The sequence below is a fragment of the Planococcus citri genome, chromosome 5 (genome assembly GCF_950023065.1).
Source record: "Planococcus citri chromosome 5, ihPlaCitr1.1, whole genome shotgun sequence".
In the NCBI taxonomy this organism is placed as follows: domain Eukaryota; kingdom Metazoa; phylum Arthropoda; class Insecta; order Hemiptera; family Pseudococcidae; genus Planococcus; species Planococcus citri.
Window position 1 is genome coordinate 20,709,913 of NC_088681.1, and position 20,588 is coordinate 20,730,500.

Here is a 20,588-nt window from a genome sequence, read left to right on the forward strand (position 1 = left end):
TGCGATAAACTTATGTACCAAGTTCTTCGTTGAACTCCACCTTTTACATGTGTGTCTGTGTATACTCGTATGATGTTGAGTCTCGATGGATGGCTTTGGCTTATCCCCGCCTATAGTGTAAATTATACATATACATGCGCTAAGTACTACAAGTGTTTCCGTTTTGTTTTATCATACGTATAAATACGTGTTTTCTTTTTTTCCTTCTCGGCCGCGAGATTATAATGGCGGTCGCAACTCGCGAGTAAATATAGACGGTTGATTGGACTTTGAAGCTGAAACGTGCTTTCGACGTATTGTGATGCTTCGTAGACTGTGATTCTGTTGCTTTGTCAGGATCGTTCTATACCTATCGCGTGTAATATTGTAAGGAAGAGCTTTGAGGTTTTGGATGCCTGAAATGCTGGTTTTCAGAGGTAATCAAATTCAATCAAAAATTTCAATTATGAATTTTATCGAGGAGGAGGTGCTGAGAGAAAAACATTTTGATAGTCGAAAAATTGATTGAACACGATCACGATCAGCTGCAGTCAAATTCTGAGGTACGAAAGTACTTCTGTTAAAGGCGAATGGTTGGTTACTGTGGCTGATGAAACATCAAGTTATATCCACTGAGACTAGAAAGTCCAGGAAAAAATCCAGACCTTCAAAAAGTAGCTTGAGAGGTGATGAAAAACCTGAGAAAATTATTTAAAAAATGAGAAAATTGAGAAATTTGATTCCAAAATCACAAAATTGTCGACCAATTTGATCGTTTTAATTTCCAATGTGCTCAACTTTTCAATGTGTACCCTATCAAAAAAATGTCCATCGTTTCGCAGAAGCCATGGCCGTTGAGAGGTGGGGAGGGGGCAAATGGGAGGGGGCGGGGGGAAGTTTGCCCCAAACTCGCGCTTTCTGGTGAGCTCGACAAAAAAAAGGGCCTGTGATGAAAGAAAATCCTGTTTTTTTGCTTCTCAAATCACAAATTTTCAAAAGCTTTCGCCCTCACTCGGATCAGTTCTCTTTTAGATTTCACTTCTAATATTTTAAAAACTAAAAAATGAACCCCTGGTTGCAAAAAGAAATTATTTTTAATTCTCCCAAAATACAAATTTTCAAAAGTTTTCGCCCTGTTAGCTAGAAAAAATAAATTTTTAGACCTCTTGAAATCAAATTTTCAAAAACTTTCGCTCTGGCTTCGTTTGGGCCAATTTGTTCCTTGTTTAAAAATTTAAAAATTCACATTTAGGCCCTAAAAATCAATTTACGTAAAAATTCACAGTTGGACTCCCAAAAATCCAAAACAGAAAATGAAAATGTTTATAGGTAAGTCATGTACGTAAATATAATATCACTCGGCAAAATTGGTGTTTTTTCCCTTCTATCAGTGGACAAATTTTCAGTCGATCCCCCTCCCTCTCTCCCTCTCAAAAAACCTCTGTATAGGCAGGGTGTCTAACACTCCTATTTATCCTATATATCCTATAAAAGTCCTTTTATTTGCCTATGACACCTTTTTGTCCTTTTAGTGTCCTATTTTTCAACAATTTTATCCAAAAGTCCTATTTTTTTCCAATATGACTTTTTCAAATTTTCAATTTTCCCCCCTTTCTTTCCGGAATTTCGAACTTGTAGAAAATAGATGATTTGTCGACTTTTGTAGAACTTGAATCACACATTTTTGAGAGCTTCTGCCCTCGCTTCGCTCGGGCTATTTGCTTTTACTTTTCCCAATATGTAACTTATTGTTCAAATTCAAGAAATGTTCAAAGTTTGAATCAGAAAGATAAACTCCTCATTCTTTACCAAATTACCAATTTCTTTTTACTTCTCAGCAAAACATCAATTTTTTGAAAACTTTTAGCTTAGCCTTGCTTCACTCAGGTTTGTTTGCTTTTCTTTTTCAAGTTTGAATTTTTCTTTTCTTTTTATTGAATTGGGGAATGAATATAGACTAAAATTGCTAAAAATTTCGAAAAATGTATCCAATTTTATCAAAATGATAGGAAATGGAATGGAAATCGCTTAAAAGTTGTCAAAAATTGGCGAATTTTCGAAATTTTGAAATATTTTTTTAAAACAACGTCAAAACTTGTCAGAATGACAACCAAAACTTGTTGAAATTTCTCGAAATTTGAGTATAATTTTGCAGAAGGTCCTAACGTTTTAAATGATTTAAAACCAACTCATAAATTATCAAAATTGCGTAGAAATTTGTGAAAATAATTTTGACAAGTTTAATTTGTCAAATCAACTTCTCAGTGTTCTCAAAAATCACCATAAATAGATGAAAAATCATCGAAATTTCAATAAAGTCTGCGAAAATTGTTTAAAAATTTGTTAAATAGTCATGAAAATGGTTACAAATGAAATTTTGCGAAAATAACATGAAGTTTTTTTTTGGGGGGGGGGGAGTGTTTATAATTATGTACTAGATTATTACACCCCACGTAAGAAGATCTATATATTGAATTTGCTAGGTTGTGTTTTTTAATTAGAGCAATAAATTTTTCTATTTCGGACGGGTTATGAAATGTTCCAGAAAAATGATGAAATTTACATTAAAATTGCTGAAAATTAGATGCCTAAAAATTGATAAAATTTTAACAAACTTAGCAAAAATTGTGTAAAAAACGTTAAATTTTCTTAAAATTACACTCGGTTAAAAACTATAAAAAATTGATAAAATATTTCAGATTTTTTAGAAAATTTCGTGAAAAATTGCACGGATTATATATATAACATTTCCAGTTGAACTGAACAAATATTGTAGATATTTTTTTAGTAGAATGAAATTTGGCAAAAATCACACGAAGTGTCATAAAAATTACTAAAAAGTGACGAAATGGTAAAATTATTGTGATGAATTTGACAACCATTGCTTGATGATGCTGAAAAAGCATTTCTTTTGGCTCAGAAGTTTCACATTTTGCACTGAAAATCAATATTTAGGTTTTTTCTTAATCTATTTTTTAACTTGTTTTTTGTTTTTTTCACGTTGTTTTTTTAAATTGATTAAATTTATTTTTAATGTTTTTTTATTTTTTATTTGCGAAAACGTATTTTTTACGTGAGGAGGAGAAGAGGAGTTTGAAAACAATTCATTGAAAGTCTTGAAAAAACGTTCTGCAGAGATCTCATATTTCGATGTGAAAATTATGTTACGCATAAGTATCTTTGTTACTCAAATTTTCATTTTATACCTAATATTTGTGAAATTGAAGCAAACCTTAGTGTTGGGGCAGAAGTTCAAAATTTTTCATTTTTCAAAGTCCAAAATATTTAATCACAAAAGCTGTGATCAAAGGTATTCAATGGTTTCGTTGGGAGTCGTTGGCTCCTTCCGGAATTTCGCTAATGCCAAATGTCAATTGCCCTCTTCTAAGAAAATTCAACGTAATATATTCACCTCGAAAAAATTGTACTCTTTTAATCTTTCTCTCCCTCCCCTCGTCTCAGGCATAAATAAAATTTGGCTCGCATCAGTGGATGTCCCGAATATTTTACGAAAAAAAAAGAAGAAGAAGAAGAAATGTCAACTCGTCGTCGAGTACATTAACCACATTATTCTAATTTGTAAAAAAATAAAAACTCGTCATCTAATTATTTTAACGTTTAACGAGTACGATAATATAAATTCATACGTGTGTGTGTGTAATTGTGTAGCTAGCTGTAGGTATTAGGTAGAGGTACTTAGAGGTAAGAAAATAGGCGAGGTAGAGGTACTATATTTTGGTAAAAGTAGAGTAGAAGAGAGTATACGAGAGTGGTGAGTAAGTAAGGGGTATCTTTAATAGTACGAATCATCGCGTACGTTTAAGAAGCCTAATTTGTAGTTCACGCTTGACGACACATCCAAAACCGCCCGATGCCGCGTTTAGTTCGCCTTTACATCCAATTAAAAAATCGCTGCTCGCTCAACCGTTTACCCTCGAACGCGACGCGGCGGCATCCGTCTAAATTTTGACAGCAGACATTAACGCTTTCGCGTCTCCGATCCAAAATAAACTTTCGTCGCTTTATTAGCGATGATAGGTGACTTACTACGACGTAGATACGAGTATATCGCGATGTCGATGTACCTATACGTATATTTTTGAGATGGCTGAATAAATATAGCCATCCTTCCCCTATATCTTCCCATGCAGTGAATCTCTGGATATGTCGCCAAAGTATCAAAGAGATGATATTTCGGTGAATAACTGATCAAATGGATCAATCATGAGTAATTTTTCGAAAAATTACCTGAGATCTAATGTAGCAGCTAAAAATGAGAATTTCATGTACAGGGTCATTCAAAAAATACGGTACAACTTCAGACGTGCGTTATAAAACAACAGTGCATTTTGGCGCCGATCTCTTGGCAGCACTGAATTCCTTGAAGAATTTCATTTTTAAAACATTCCCCACAAAGTCAGTTTGGTATAAACGTTCTGCTGCCAGAACGATTTTTGTAAAAAAAAGTACATTTTTAAGCAAAAGCTAATTTTTATCATGTCACAACTTTTGAAAATCAAAAGATTCAAAAGCTTGGGTACTGGACAAGAAAGTTTTTTGAAAAAGTTCAACTGTCCGTGTGGAAAGAAGCCAGAGAGACCCTAAATTAACACCCTCTCCATAAAATTCGACAAAAAATGAATTTTGGAGACGGGCTCGATAATCAGTTCCGTGCAGTAAAGTTGGACTGAAAAAAAACACATGCACAACTTGCATGATTTGAAATTAGTGAGAAAACAAAGGAATATCTGTGATATGTAGTAGATTGGGGAGCGTTTTGGAAATGAATTTCTTCATAGAATGCTGCGCTGCGCAGAACATCACCGATATTCCTCTTCACTGAAAGAAATGAATAGCAAAACGATGCAATGAGCACCGCAAAACGCGGTAATTTTGGTATAGGAATTGAATATAGAAATCAATCCATCTCAGTTCGGGAATGGTTACCACTCTTGATGCACTTATTACATTACTAATGTAATGAGTGAATCAAGAGTGGTAACCATTCCCGAACTGAGATGGATTGATTTCTATATTCAATTCCTATACCAAAATTACCGCGTTTTGCGGTACTCATTGCCATTCATTTCTTTCAGTGTTGTTTCATCACAAATTTCAAATCGTGCAAGTTGTGCACGAGTTTTTTTTTCAGTCCAACTTTACTGCACTGAACTGATTATCGAGCCCGTCTCCAAAATTCATTTTTTGTCGAATTTTATGGAGAGGGTGTTTATTTTGGGTCTCTCTAGCTTCTTTCCACGCAGACAGTTGAACTTTTTCATAAAACTTTCTTGCCCAATACCCAAGCTTTCGATTTTCAAAAGTTGTAACATGATAAAAATTAGCTTTTGCTTAAAAATGTACTTTTTTTTTTTTACAAAAATCGTTCTGGCAGCCGAACGTTTGTACCAAACTAACTTTGTGGGGAGTGTTTTAAAAATGAAATTCTTCAAGGAATTCAGTGCTGCCAAGAGATCGGCGTTATATAACGCGCGTTTGAAGTTGTGCAGTCTTTTTTGAATGACCCTGTAAATATGTAGCTCTATAAATACCTGCTTACTTACTCTACTTCTATTCTGTTTTTTTTTTTTTTTTTTTTTTTTTGTCAATACCTCCAAAAAAATCTGATTTTAGCCTTAATTTTGTCAAAGAACTTTGGGATTGTTCCAAAATTTCAGAAAACGTCCTGTTTTTTTTGGTCAAAATCTTCAAAGAAATCTCGATTTGGCCAAAATCGTCCAAAACTCCTACTTTTTATTAAAATTGTCAAAAAGTTTCATTTTTTGCCAAATTATCAAAGAGTCTTACCGTAATTTTTGTTTAAGAATTCCTATTTTTTTCAAAATTGCCAAATAAAGGTCCCGTTTCTTATCAAAATTGTCAAAAGTCTTTTTTTTTTGCCTAAACTGCCATAAAAAGTCTTCTTTTCTGTTTATGTCAAAAAATGAATTTTTTTTGCAAAAATTGTCAGTTTTGTCGTTTTTTGGATTTTTTATTTTACAATTCTTACAAATAAATTTTTTGTGATTAACTTACCTATTTTAAAACGATTTTTTTGTGATTTTTTAGAATAAATTTTTGACTGTTGATTTAGAATTTCATTTTTCAAAATTCAGCTTAGAACTTTTCGTGGTGATTTCAAATCGATTTTTTCATTTTGAATAAATTCTGATGAATTTTTTTCGAGTGTGTGTTCCATATCCAGTCGACTTATGTTGGGATGATTGGCCAGTAATTGAACTATTCTTTCTGGGGGGGGGGCGCCAGCTTATCGAAAAATATTATCCACAGTTCTTGAAAAAAACATTTTCGGAGACTCACCCCTGAATTTTTTGGCAGGATTCCAAGTGAATTTTTTGTAAGAAATTTTATTGGTGATTTTTAGAATACTCGTACATTTTTGCCTAGTGATTTAATTTTAGTGCCTGGAAAATAGGAAAAATCGGTCCGGAAAGCCGGGAAAAGTGAGGGAAAATCATTTAAAAAAAAGTAGATACCCTGATTTTGCATGGTTGGAATTTTTCACGTTCCACCCAGTTTATCCAAAATATTTTTATTTCTTCGTCAGAACTTTTCCAAATGGAGTTGGAGAAAATGAAATAGATTCTGGTCGGCGAACACTGCGAACAGTCTTTGAAAGTTTTCCACTTCTGTATGTGAATTTTTCTAAATAACCTCATTTTCAAGAAAAAAAAAGTTTCTGGTCTACAATATAATGCTAATCCTTCTGAGACCCTCCAAAATTGAAAAAAAAACTGAAAAAATAAGATAAAGAGATAGAATTTTGTAAAATTGTTTTGAAAAGGAGGAGTCCCGATAAGGCCACTTTTTGGGCCCCTCACAGTTATCGACTCAACTACTCTTAAAATGTTGTAATAAATGTCCCAAATACGAATCCGTGGTTAGTTAACCCAAAATGACCATTTTTTTGGGCTCCAGGGGTTCCCAAAGTTGTGAATAAAAAAAGAATTTTAGGAACCACTGAGTATCATTTTCAAAAACTTTTTAAGCGTAAAATACCTGTTTGAACTCGATAAACGTTATGCGGGGTGATTTTCTTATTTTCGGCCCTTAGGGACAGAAATTGGGGAGGTTCTAATTTTTGGAAAATTTTGGAATCGCCATTTTGACCTTACCCCTTTGAACCCCGCTAAAAAGCTTTTTACAGTAAATTAGTATCCGAAACACCTTCATACCAAATTTTGAGCTCAAAATTTTCCAAAAATCCAATTTTTCAATTTTTCGTAATTTCTATATTTTGGGAACCCCTGGCAAACTGGAAACCTGCGATGTGCGCCAAACGTAACGTTTTGAGGTATATATTCAATAATCTAGATGAAAAAGTTAAATTAGGCTCCCTGTATGTTCGTAATTTTGAACCCTTTTTTTAGAGCCCCCCACTTTGGGCACCCCTAAAAATGGCGTTTATGCATATTTTTTCAAAAAAATTGAAGAATTTACATTTGAAACACACTAGCAAGTGCTCGATAATTTTTCATTTGATTTTTCCTGTAACTTTCAAAATTGAGCTATTTTGGGTCAAATTCTGAGATTTATACTTCGTTGAAATCCTGAAAACGTGAATTTAACATCTTTTCGGAGAGTTTATTTTTTATTTTCAAAGATTAAAAATTGTCTTTAAAAAAGCCTTTATTTGACAAAATGTTGAAATAAACCTGCGTTTTGTTGGTTTTCAAAGCCATACTTATGTACATACATCGATCTTTTCTCTAAATTGTACAATTCGAACAAATTCTCAACTACTTACCTACGACACGATTAAAATTAAGACTTTCCTCATACCTTCCAACAATCTTCACGGCTCGTTTACGTTTTCCGGTAATCGTTATCTACTTCTTGTTTTGAACGATTACATACCAACCTACTAATCCCAGAGCACATTTGAATTAAAAAAAACATTTTCTCGAATAAAATTACCAGTACTCGACTAGGTACGTTTATTCCATATCACATATTATTTATGCATCTCTAGGTATATGTTGAAAATAAAAATATTAAAATATTAAAAAAAAAAAAAAAAAAAAAAAAGTATAAAAGCATACAGCCGACAAAGATGCCGCCAAACCGAGTCGACCCTTCGTCTTGGTTGGCGAGTAATTTGTACACTCGAGCACCAATTTACCGGGACACCTCCGAACTACGTCATTTAAACGATACCCGTCATTTAATTTAAACGTAATTTTATCCCATATTATATATTTAGCGGAAAATGTTGACGAATTTGACTTTTTCCTGCAGCTTCCTCCTCCCTTCTGTATGATAGTTTACCTCGCTTCTTCTCTTCAGCATAGGTAGGTAGGTAGGTAGGTAGGTAGGTATCTATGTAGTCCGGATACGAATTAAAGATGTACAAATAGGTATGTAGTGTAGATAGGTTCAGGAAAAATACATTCACGATCGTGAAGAGTATCCGGTGGCGAGTGAACCAAAATCTGTCCCTGAGGATGGGGATAGGTGGTAATGCTTTAGAGACCAAAATCAACCCTGATGTGTTCGTATACATTATGTAGTTTCTTAGGAATATCGAATAGTGAATTCGATGCAATTGATACTCATCCCCTCTCTTCTCCTCTCCTTATTTTTCACGCTCTCATGTCTCATGGCCACGAATTATTGCTTCAATCATCAATAATTCGTAACATGTTAATAGAATTGCATACCTTCGGTGTGGAAGGAATAGCACAGACAAGTACGAGTCCTCGTGTGTCAAAACTTTGTCATGTGTTTCAAGAAATAATGTACAAATAACAAATGTTCGGATGAACAGAAACATAGGGTCACGAATTACTCGTACGAATGGCATACTTACTTAAGACACCAACACCGCGAACAAAACGATCCCTCAACGTCGGAGGTCTGCTTTGTCGCCTGTGTCGGAAGCGAAATAAAAAAAAACTAGAAAAAAGGTGCGAAGGGAACGTGTGCAGCATTCACACTGCCTGAGGTCGTCGCAAAACCATCGTAGCGCCAAATTCACATTAATTTTCACTCGTAAAGACGAACAGTCGAACACACGTGAGAAATGGTTAAATTTTGTAGAACGAAGAAAAAACTAGAAAGGAGGGGTAAATATGGTTGATGGAGAGACAGAGGAAGGTGATGATTGGAGGGGGGGGTTTGGTGATGAGGATTTTTTATAGGATTCAATTTTGTATGGACGTGTTATGAATTAATAATATTTTGTGACCAAATTTTTTGATTTGCAAGGTGTCTCAAAAAGTTTGAAACTGAACCATTTTTTACTTTTGGCCTTTTGGTTTTGCTTAATTTTTTTTGAGTAGGTTCCTCTTACTCTCAAGGGAACCTCTTGAGGTGTCACACTCCGATTTGAACGTGACTGCGATTTTTGGAAAGAGCATAGTCTAAAACCCCCAAAACCAAATTTTCAGCTGCCCAAGTTCATTTTTCGATTTTTGGCGAATTTTTGAAAATTCAAAATTGACTGTTTTTGGCGATTTATGCTTTTTTTTTAAAGTACGTACTTGATCAGTAAAAATGGTCAAAATAAGTCCCCAAACTAATATTAATTACCAAAATCCAAATTTCACAATTTCCAGCCATTCTAGAGCCTCCAGCGCGATTTTTCAATTCCTCCAGAATTTTGAATTTGCTCCAGAAGGCGTGAGTATGCAGTTGGGCAGCTAAAAATCGAGTTAAGTATTATACTCGACCTGTTTTACGAGTTTATCTACATTTCAGCCGATTTTGGGAGTGACACCTCAAGAGTGGTTTTTTGAGGTGTCACTCTCACTCCAAAACGGCTGGAAATGGTAGCATTTGCGCTCCGAGGGTTAGTTCTTGAAGAAATACACCGATTCGCACAAATTTCAAAAATTTCCTCACAAACGGTTATCTTTTGATTTTTTGGATTTTTTAATTTTGAAAAAAGCTGGTCAAAAAACCACTCTTGAGGTGTCACTCTCAAAATCGGCTGAAATGTAGATAAACTCGTAAAACAGGTCGAGTATAATACACAACTCGATTTTTAGCTGCCCAACTGCATATTCACGCCTTCTGGAGCAAATTCAAAATTCTGCAGAAATTGAAAAATCGCGCTGGAGGCTCCAGAATGGCTGGAAATTGTGAAATTTGGATTTGGGGGGTTAGTTTTGGACAAAATACAGTGATTCGCGTAAATTTCGAAAATTTCCACACAAACGGGAAACTTTTGATTTTTTGGATTTTTTAATTTTGAAGAAAGCTGGTCAAAAAGCCACTTTTGAGGTGTCACTCTCAAAATCGGTTCAAATGTGGATAAACTCGTTAAACAGGTCGAGTATAATACTTAACTCGATTTTTAGCTGTCCAACTTCATATTCACGCCTTCTGGAGCGAATTCAAAATTCTGGAGAAATTGAAAAATCGCGCTGGAGGCTCTAGAATGGCTGGAAATTGTGAAATTTGGATTTTGGTAATTAATATTAGTTTGGGGACTTATTTTGACCATTTTTACTGACCAAGTACGTACTTTAAAAAAAAAGCATAAATCACCAAAAACAGTCAATTTTGAATTTTCAAAAATTCGCCAAAAATCGAAAAATGAACTTAGGCAGCTGAAAATTTGGTTTTGGAGGTTTTAGACTATGCTCTTTCCAAAAATCGCGGTCCCGTTCAAATCGGAGTGTGACACCTCAAGATACCATCATTCCACCTTTAATTTTTTTCGAAATTTGCCCGAAATTGAGAGGAGAGTCGCAGAAAATGCACTGATGTTATCAAAATCTAACTTTTAATGCACTAACTCTCGTTCTGATGACCTTTGTAGGGAGTTAAATTGAAGAAATTGTTCACATTGCTCAAAAAAAATTTATATTTTCATGAAAAAGTTTTAAAATCTCCCTAAAACAGTTTTTTTTTTTGAATTTTCCCATTTCCAAAAATTTGCCAAGAAACCCAAAAATGAACTTCAGCTCCTGAAATATTGGTTTTGGGGCATTTTTAAAATTTTTTTGTTCACATTGGTTTCATTCAAATCGATGTAATCGAACTCTGAGTTAAAAAGGTTCCTTCGTTCGCTGGCCTCAAATATGTAGAATAAATTTTTTAATTCGACGAAATTTTATTTTTACAGTTTCAATTGCCATGAAATTATTCTTAGCTTCGTTGACGTTTCTGAATTTCAATTTAGCTGTTTCAAAGTACTGCCCATTCAAGGACGATTTCGATGTTGTTGATTTTAAAACGATGGTATCGTCGAATTCTACCTACGTTGATAAGAGTTTACTGATTGAAGAAGTTCTGAAACACCCCGGACAAGTGATTTTGATCACGAGACCGAAAAAATGGGGCAAAACTTTGAATCTCGATATGATGGAAAAATTCTTCGATATCGAATTCGATGAAAATGGCACTCCTTTACCTCACGATCAATTAAAGAATCGTGTGCTGTTTTTTGGAGGTCCAATCACTGGCAGATCGATTATGTTGCCATCGTTGAAAATCGCAAACGTTTCCAACGCCATAGAGCATTTTGGACGTCATCCGGTGATTTTCCTCAGACTCGGGAACCTAAAAGGAGCGAATCACCACGAACTGCAGACCGGATTGAAATCTCGAATTGGGCGATTATTCAGCAGATATAAATTTATCCAAAGGTACGCGACAGAATCGCAGAATGAAATATTGACGAAATATTTCGAAGCCAATTACGACGATATTTCTGCCAAAGAGTTGAACACAAGCTTGGATATGTTGAGTGAACTAGTGTATCAGCATTTCAATAAAACTGTGTACGTTTTGATCGACGATTACGACGATCCTATAAATAGAGCTTTTAGAGAATTTGGACATCGTTACGCCGAATTCGACAAAGTCGTTCGATTATTTCGACAAATATTCGATAGATTATTACCAGAACGTAATCCGTATCTAGAGAAATCAATCGTCACCGGTACATTCGTGCTGAAGAAATTATTTCCCAAACGCGATGGCAATAAAATTGAAAAATACACCATACTGGATGAACCATTTTCAAAATTTTTTGGGTTCGTGGAATCCGAAGTGGATGAATTAGTATCGAAAATCACCCCGGAGAAGAATTCATCGATCGATATTAAAAAGTGGTACGGCGGATATGGTCTACGAAACAGCGATTTTGAATTATTCCATCCTTGGTCAGTTCTACAAAGTGTTTGTAGTGGAGGAGGTAAAGCTACTTGGTATCTCAATAACGATGAACTCCCTGTTCCTCTTCCTAATAGCGTCATATCCCATAACGATGTGAAGAAACTGACTAGTGGGGGTTTTGTGACCATATCCATTATGAAAGAAATTGATTACGATGATCTGTGTTGCGCCGAGGGTGCTTTTAGCTTGTGTGTTTTTAATGGGTACCTGAGCTCGATTTCTAGCACGACGAAGAGAGATGTCATCTTGTTTAATTTAACCATTCCTAATGAAGCTGTGAAGTTTTACTTTCTGAAAGGTATGGAAGCGAGTGGAGAAATATCATTTGATGAGTAACGTAACATCACTTGTTTTTTAAATTATTGAAGTATTTAATTAATTAATTTACCCATATTTTCAATGAATACTTTAGACATTAAATTTATGATAAGTGCTATAATTATTTTGAATTTTATTCGTAAACTATGGTATTAAATTTAGTGAAATCTATTTCTATTTCCTTTGAGTGTACGCTGCTCGAGCCAAATTCACCGTCGAATTGATGACGTTACAAAATCGTAGAAATGTTGACAATGTGAGTGGATAAACATTCAGAGCGACTGGGTTGATTGGTGCTTGCGTTTGGCACAGAAGAATATGAACGTTTTTGCGACTGTCTTTCATCCAATACCATGGTGTAGAGTATACGGCAAAAGATAGTGCTGTTGTCTGTGTGAATGTAAATAAATGAGTACATCAGAGTGGATCGCCAAAAAAGGTGGTCGGATTTTTACCAGATGCAGCAGAGACCTTCATTACGAGTGGAAAGTTACTAACGAGGTCACGAGGTCTCCTTGAAGGGAAGAAATGGGCTCTCAAAGACGAAATATTTATGAAAAAATCGTGGTTTTTTCACTCCTGTTGCTACTCAACCAGTTTTGGAAAAAGTGGACCAGTCCCAAATAAAAGTAGGTACTTATTCGAGATTCTGCGTCGATCTACACTATGTTTTAAAATAAGTGTACCTATTTCTTCTCAAATATTTCGTATCAATTTATCGAAAATATTGAAAGATATCATTCCTGAAATTGGGTAAATATTTCAGAACGCATTGGTGTCAATTTGTAAATTTTTGGCTATTTTTCTCGATTTTTTTGAAATTGGAACTAATGACCAAAAAATTGGCATCTCTGCGTTCCAAAATGTTTCCCCAGTTTTAGGAATGATATCCTCTGATAATTTGACTAGATTATGCGAAATATTTGCGAAGAAAATTTTTTTCAAAAACACGAATTTATAGGGTGTCTATTGTCTAACGGTCGTGAAAGCTATGAAAAAGTCATGAATTTTGCTCGAAACACACTGGAAAATTTTTTAAAAAGCCCTTAAAATGAAAAATGAACGAATAAAATTTTTTTATAAAAATCAGAAAAATGAAAATACTGAAATACTTAATCAAATTAAGAAAAAGAGATTTCTTCTTGATTTGATTTAGCTCTCCGGCCTAAAAGTAATTCTCTCGCAGGTTGCCTATCTGTACTTTGTCTGAAATACTTACCTAATTTTTGATCCTGTAAAAAATGGCAACCCTGTTCGACAAGTAAATGGGCTGTTCGCTGTTCAAGGCCGTTCCAAAGGAGGGGCGGCGCGCGGCGGGGAGAGCTCCTTCTAGGCTTCGAGAAAATGTAGAAAGTTAGCGAATTGGCGATTCTCACTCGGCAGTTGGCAAAAAGATCCTAATTTTTGAAAATACAATTTTTTTAAATTTCAATTTGAATTCCAACATGAATAGTTGCCAACTGGATTTTGAAACACCAACTGGAAATATTCAAATATTTTTCTAATGTTAATTTTTTTTCAATCAGACTACAAATTATCAAATTAATTTCTCCTTTCTCCAGAATTTTGAAAAAAATCTGTGGAAAAGGGCTCACTTGTCGACTTTTTTAGTATAGAACTTCAATTGAATTACACATTTTTGAAAACTTTTGCCCAAGTTTGAATCAGAAAAATGAACTCCTTCCTGAATAAAGAAACTGTCTTTTTTAGGTACTTCTCAAAACATAAATTTTTGAAAGCTTTTGGCCTTCCTTCACTCGACCTCGTTTGCTTTACTTTTTCAAGTTTGAACTTTTTTTAAAATCATCATTAAAATTTTAATATTTTAGCCGGGAAGCCCGCATAAGGATCTATGGCACTCCCTGTCGATCCTTCGAGACAACTTTTTTCTTGAAGGGGGAGTACTAAGGAACATTTCTAATTCTAGCCCTTGTCCTCAAAAAAAAGAGGCCCTACTTACAAAATGGCGGCCATTTTGATTGACAGATCAGCCGAAATCGCGGATTTTGCGTTCCAACATAGCGTTTGCACGAAATTTTTTAAACCGTACGAAGATAGATCGAAAGAGCAGGCAAAAATTTATCACCTGTCAAAATTTCAAGTGCTAAAGTGCCTTTTTCGATTTTTAGTGAATTTTTCAAAATCAATTTACCTAGGCCAAAAATGAGAGAAAAAATCAAAATTTTACCAAATTGACCAAGAAAGCTGAAATTTGGGATATACCCTATTTTCGACGTGCCAAATCGATTGGAAACTGTTTCAAACCGTTTCGAGTAGTTAGGGAGCCTCCAGTAGATTTTTGAAACTTGAAATTTACCTAAAATTTCTTCCAATGGAGATGGAAAGCCGAAATTCATTCTGCAAACTAATTTCAATACGCTACTAAGTCATGCTGCAGGTAGATTTTCAAGTCGTTTTGGAGCCTCCAGCAACTTTTTGAAAATTACTGGAGCCTCCAGTAGATTTTTGAAACTTGAAATTTCCCCAAAATTTCTTCCAATGAGATGGAAAGCCGAAATTCATCTTGCAAACTGAATTCAATACGCTACCAAGTCGACTGCTACGTTTTTGCTGAATTTGGTAAACATTCGCCGACCTTTTTTTTTGGGGGGGGGGGAGATCCACTTCGCATTAAATGCACAGTTGTTTGTGGTAGATTCACGAAGAAAAACTATAATATTCTTGAAGCTAAACAGCACATAATTACCATTTCTTCCAACTTGGCTCCCACCCAGCACATTGTATACACTTCTGAAATTGTTCCAACAAACATGATGAACTCCTTTACTCTCAACCCGAATGGAAAACCTGGCTATAATCAGAAAAATTCATCATTTTATAATTAAATTCATGCATCGCCTTCTCCTCGTGTTTTTTTTTGTTTTTCAATTTACCGTTATAAAAAGTACAGCATGGACAACTTCAATGTACAATAAAATTGGTAGTATGACTCCAGCAGTTGTTTCGAAATAGTTTTGGAAACTTGAAATCAATCTGTAAAAATAACTTGACGTGTATACTACATATATCCCATTGTTTTAATGTTTTTTTTTCTCGAGTTGAAGGAGGAAGGGCCTCTAATATGAAAATAAATGCTGGGTTGTGACATCTCCATCTTGTGATGGGTTGCAGCCTCACCAGAGTTGAGCAAGGTAGTTGAAATACGTAGTATCTAAATTTTAGGAGTGTTTTTTCTTACTAAACATGATGAGGTCTGGAGCTTTTAGTGGTTGAATTTTTTTTGCCATTTCTCCAATCAATCCATCCTGTACATTAAGGAAACCTCATAATCGACTATGCAGAAACTTATCTAGCATGACTAATTTTAAGCCCAAGATACTGTTGAGAAAGGAGAAGCTGTGAAATAAAATTAAAAGACTCATTGGCGACTGATCCTACCCGTTCCTTTGGAGAGCAGAAAGAAATCAATCATTGTAATGTAGGTAACATAAAACCAAAAAACTTTATAAACTCTCTTTGAGTAAATAGAAAAACTATCGCCTATATTATAAATTCATTAGGTATGTCTAATTGTAAGTGTGAAAAAAATTACCTTGTCAGATGGTTCAAGTCATGTATACATCTTCTCATGTCTTGATTAAATTTTGATTCACTACTTTTATAAGTATCAATATTGATACTATCTGCATCGACATTCCACGAATTCAACTCGTTGATTATACGCTGCGCCTCGTTATAACAAACAACAACCCAAGTTACTGCCAAACTTCGGTTCGCTGTGCATGTAGGAAAAAAGAACATTCCACCCCAAATACACAAAATCGTAATAAATACGTGTATGTAAGTCACGTATTCGAAGTTTTCAAGCCCACACATTGGTATTGGATAATACATGTAGTCTTTGATTTTCTCTTTATCGTAGAAAAACACCATGTTTACTCCATACATCGAGTAAAACAGTGCAAATGGCACTAGGAACGCAGCCATGGCAGTAACTGTTACTTGTTTTGCATCGAGCCTGTCGTTGATTCCGCTTGTATGTGTCGTTGTAGGTTTTTTCATCAAAGTATCATCTGCAAGCTTGATCATTTGCTCTATATCGTGCTTATATGATAACATGATCGCAGGTCTTAAAAAAAGTTCTAGCAGAGCAATGCCAACTGTGAATCCGATGTAAATTGGTATCATGATATCGGCTGTTTGTCTGCCGTACATAAAGTACAATATTGCAGAAGCGCTGGCACAGAAATATTCTATGAAGTAGGCGCTGCAGAACCATATGTATTTCGTTTTCAGATGTATTTTGTCGGTGTAGAACAGGTTGCCCATGAGACAGTATATCAAGTACAGCTGATTAGCCAACGTTGTCTTGTATCCGAACATGTTTTCTTTTCCAAGTGCTTGGAGTATCATTCTTTTGAGATCTGTTATCACATCCATAGTGAGAATTTTCGATCACCGTAATGTACTTAGGCCTACTATTGAATTCAACCACTGACAGATCCAAGTTACTGTATGACACAATATATTGTACCTACTGAATATTGTTTTAGCATTCGTGTTAAGATTGACGAATATTATTTTCAAGGTGTTCACCAAGGATCTAATTGCTCAGTTTGGTTAAATAATTCATTATTAGATTTGAAAAGAGTTCACCTTATAATTATTCGTCCTGACACTGGAAAGTATGAAGTATGCAGTATTCATTGAATGAGCTGTCAAAAACTGAATTTCACTTGGGTATTTAATTAAATAATAAACACCGTGTTCATTTTCACGTTTACAATTTATCAAAAGAAATTGAAGTTTCCTTCATGAGGAATTACATCCAACATGCAAATGGAATGAATTAGTAGGTAGAGCTACCTATACATTTAAAGTGGATTGCGAAACACGAAATATGGAAGGAATTAAAATAAATGCAATGGAGACCTTCATTTCGAGTTGAAAGTCATCCAAAAATAAAGATTTAGCTCCGGTGGTGCCTTCTATTGGGGGGGGGGGGGATAAGTCCTTAGAAAGGAAGATTTTTTTTCTCGAATTGATATCTAAGTTTTTGGCTGTTTTCCCGATTTTTAAAAATTAGCAATGGTGACCAAGAAAAATTGGCAACACTGTGACTTGTGAGTATTCCAAAATATTTTTTCCGCTTCTGAAAGATAATGTCATCTTCATACCTATGGGTTTTGTTGAAAAATTTTTCAACCGAAAGTTGTACTTGGGTCATTTCATGCCAAATCGGCGAATTTTTGAACGAAGAGGGTCTTTGATTTTTAAAGTTATCCAAAATGGCAGAAAATTGTAGATTTCAGTTGCAAATTGCTCCGGTTACATGGTATAGAATTTTGATTTTTTTCTTCAAATTGTAGTACCTACTTTGAGAGGGTAATCGACGAATGATGTCAAAATCAGTGTTGCCACGCACTTTCAAAAAACTGAAAAAATCGATTTAAAAACTTATAATTTGAATACCTATAACCATGATCTGGGCGAGTAAAAATTCAGAAAAAATTCTCAGTTTAGCCCTTTTTATGTAGAATAACATAAGTCAAAAAATTGGATTGACATTTTTTTTTTCATTTTCGAGAAAAAAATCAAAGGTTTCACACTAGGGTGGCCCGTCTTTGACTTTTTTTGGAAATTTGGATGGGGCGGGGGCTAAAAAGTTGTGGGGGGACCTCAAAAGACTGTAGGAAAAATTTGGGGTCTCAGACTTCACCCAGCATTTTGCGACCGAGGTTCAAAATTTTGAAATTTTCAAAAAAATCAAATTTTTTTAAAAAAAAATATTTTTGATTTTTTTGATGATTATTGGTCGCATTGTGTCTATTTAAGAGTAAAAAAGCCATTTTCAATCGGATTTTTCACTTTATTGGGGATTTTATCTCACCTTTAAAATTCGAAAAAAACAGTCATTTTCAAGATAATTCGCGATTCATCTTGATTTATACAAATTTGTTAATAATTTGAAGTCTAGGATGTCATTTGGCACTACATGACTTGAAATGGCCCCTTCCCCCTCCCTCCCTCCCTCCACTTCCAGGGATTCTCAATCAGCGCATAATTTCGATAGAAAATTAATATCGGTACCCCCAGTATACCTAGTAATCTTAAAAAATACATAACATACCTGCGATTCTCTCACTCAACACCCCGATTACCATACTTTGTGCGGCCATTTCGATCAAATTGTCTAAATTCTCTCTCTTTGCTTTTGGATTCAGTTTTTTCAAATACCTACTAAACTGTAGTGAGGGAAGAAATTCGAAAATTTAATCAGAATGCTGTCAAAAAAGACGTTTACAGGGGTATTCAAAGCTAAAGGGAACAAATCTAAAGTAGAATTTCTGAACAGAGTAGATTCAAAATAGTACGCGCACCGAAACAAAAATTCCAAAAAGAGTGCAACCGGAAAGATATAGAATTTTTGCGATATATAGTCAAAAGTAGACCTTTCCCCGATCCCGAAACCACCATCACATTTTTGAGATTGACTTGCAAACCACAATTCAGGGGTACTCAAAGTTGTGAAAATTGTTTATTTTTTTCCTACATATTTAGGCTTATGAGTCTTCACAGAAGATAGGTAGCGAAACGATTCTGGGCTTAAAACACTCGTGAAGGACCACTCTTCAAATAGCTACTCATAAAAAACCTCGCGCAGTGATTTTCACCCCCTTCAGTGGTTCCCAAAGTTGCAATTTCGAAATTTATTTTTTCAAGTCGCGCAATCAATCGAGTATTACTCGGAGGGTAATTCCGCAGCTGAAAAATGATCTGAGTAAAAAAGTTTGTGCATTTCATGAGAATTTCAAATATGTGTCAGTTTTTGCCCTAGCGTTCATAGGGGTGAAGATAAGAGGGGTTGAAGGGGGAAAAACATGGTTTTTTGCAATCACAAAAATAATTTCTGATTTCGTTTTATACAAGCTTATATCGTTTATTATACTTGATATTTTGTAATTTCTTACTCCTGTGAGTGATTTTGTCACTTTCATCCCCTAAATTCCACGAAACATAAAACTTTTCAAATTTAAAAAAAAAATTGAAAATTGAAAATTCATTATATAAGTATTTGGTCAGGTACCAATAGATCATCTGTTCGCTATAATTTTGTCGAAAGCAATTTTATGATTGATTATAGTTCTACACGTCAATACAAATTTTTTTAGCCCAGATGCCTTTTTTCCTCTCTCCCTTTCCCGATGGTCCACCCCCCTAACTTGAAAATCTGTCCCTCTCTTCACCTATGGGTCGCACAAAAAAAGTGTTCCGACGAAAATTTTTCCTTGAAATCTCAGCTACAGCGGCGTGGTCATCATCAAGTTTCATTTGGAGTTTAACCGTTGAGCTTGAAAGCTCAAAAAAACTTGAAAAAGCAATCTCAAAATCATCAAAATCAGTTAATGTTTTGATTTTCTGTCGAAATTAACAGGGATAGGTACTTACTTACATTGAAAAGTACATATTAAGACAAAAAGTGTTTGGAATTAAATTTCGTTTCGAATAATAACAAGTATCACAACCGATTTCCTCACCTACCCCCTCGATTCGGCAGTGCTCAATCCTCTCCCCAAGTTCCCAATATTTGATTTCAGTGACAAGAGAAAATAACCTTTAAAAAATTGTTTGTTTTCATTCAATAATGCTGAAATTCGCAGTGTTTGATTAGGCATAAAAATAGTTGAAACTATAGGTTTGTTTTGTAAAAATGAAAAGTTTATTTGTAGAACTAAAATAACTCTAGGCAGTTACGTAATTTCCAGATAAAATGCATTTCAGCAACAATAAAAAAAGTGAACGAATCAGAATGAACTTATATGCTCTAAAATTGATCGAACAAAACCAAAATAAAAAAAAAGTTTAGCTAGGAGGTGAGGAAAATAGATGTGATACGTATTTTTCGAAACGAAATTCAATCCCAAAAACGTTTTGTCTTGATACATACTATTGTACTTTTCAATGCATCACTGTAAATTTCGACAGAAAATTAAAAAAAAAAAAAACTGATTTTGATGATTTTGATTTTTGAGATTGCCTTTTCAAGTTTTTTTTGAGCTTCCAAGCTCAACGGTTACTCCAAATGAAAATTGATGACGACCATGTTGTAGAGGAGATTTCAAGGAACAATTTTGTTCCAACATATTTTTTGTACGACCAATAGGCGAAGACATGGAAGGATT

The 20,588-nt window shown here is 34.7% G+C and overlaps 1 protein-coding gene and 1 long non-coding RNA gene across 2 annotated transcripts in view; both read left to right on the forward strand.

Moving 5' to 3' along the window:
• The window catches only part of LOC135848176 (uncharacterized), a 185,438-nt gene that overhangs the window by 124,507 nt on the left and 40,343 nt on the right, over positions 1-20,588 (forward strand). The gene's annotated exons all lie outside the window — the stretch shown is intronic.
• On the forward strand, positions 10-13,070 carry LOC135848173 (uncharacterized). The gene is made up of 2 exons (XM_065367985.1): positions 10-416; positions 11,072-13,070. The coding sequence occupies exons 1-2, from the start codon at positions 392-394 to the stop codon at positions 12,460-12,462; spliced, it is 1,416 nt and encodes a 471-aa protein (XP_065224057.1). The 5' UTR covers positions 10-391; the 3' UTR covers positions 12,463-13,070.

Excerpts from the sequence above, each read along its gene's own strand:
- LOC135848173 (XM_065367985.1), top strand. The coding sequence starts at position 392 with ATGCCTGAAATGCTGGTTTTCAGAG. Across the intron at positions 417-11,071 it reads TGAAATGCTGGTTTTCAGAG|TTTCAATTGCCATGAAATTA; the intron begins GTAATCAAATTC and ends TTATTTTTACAG.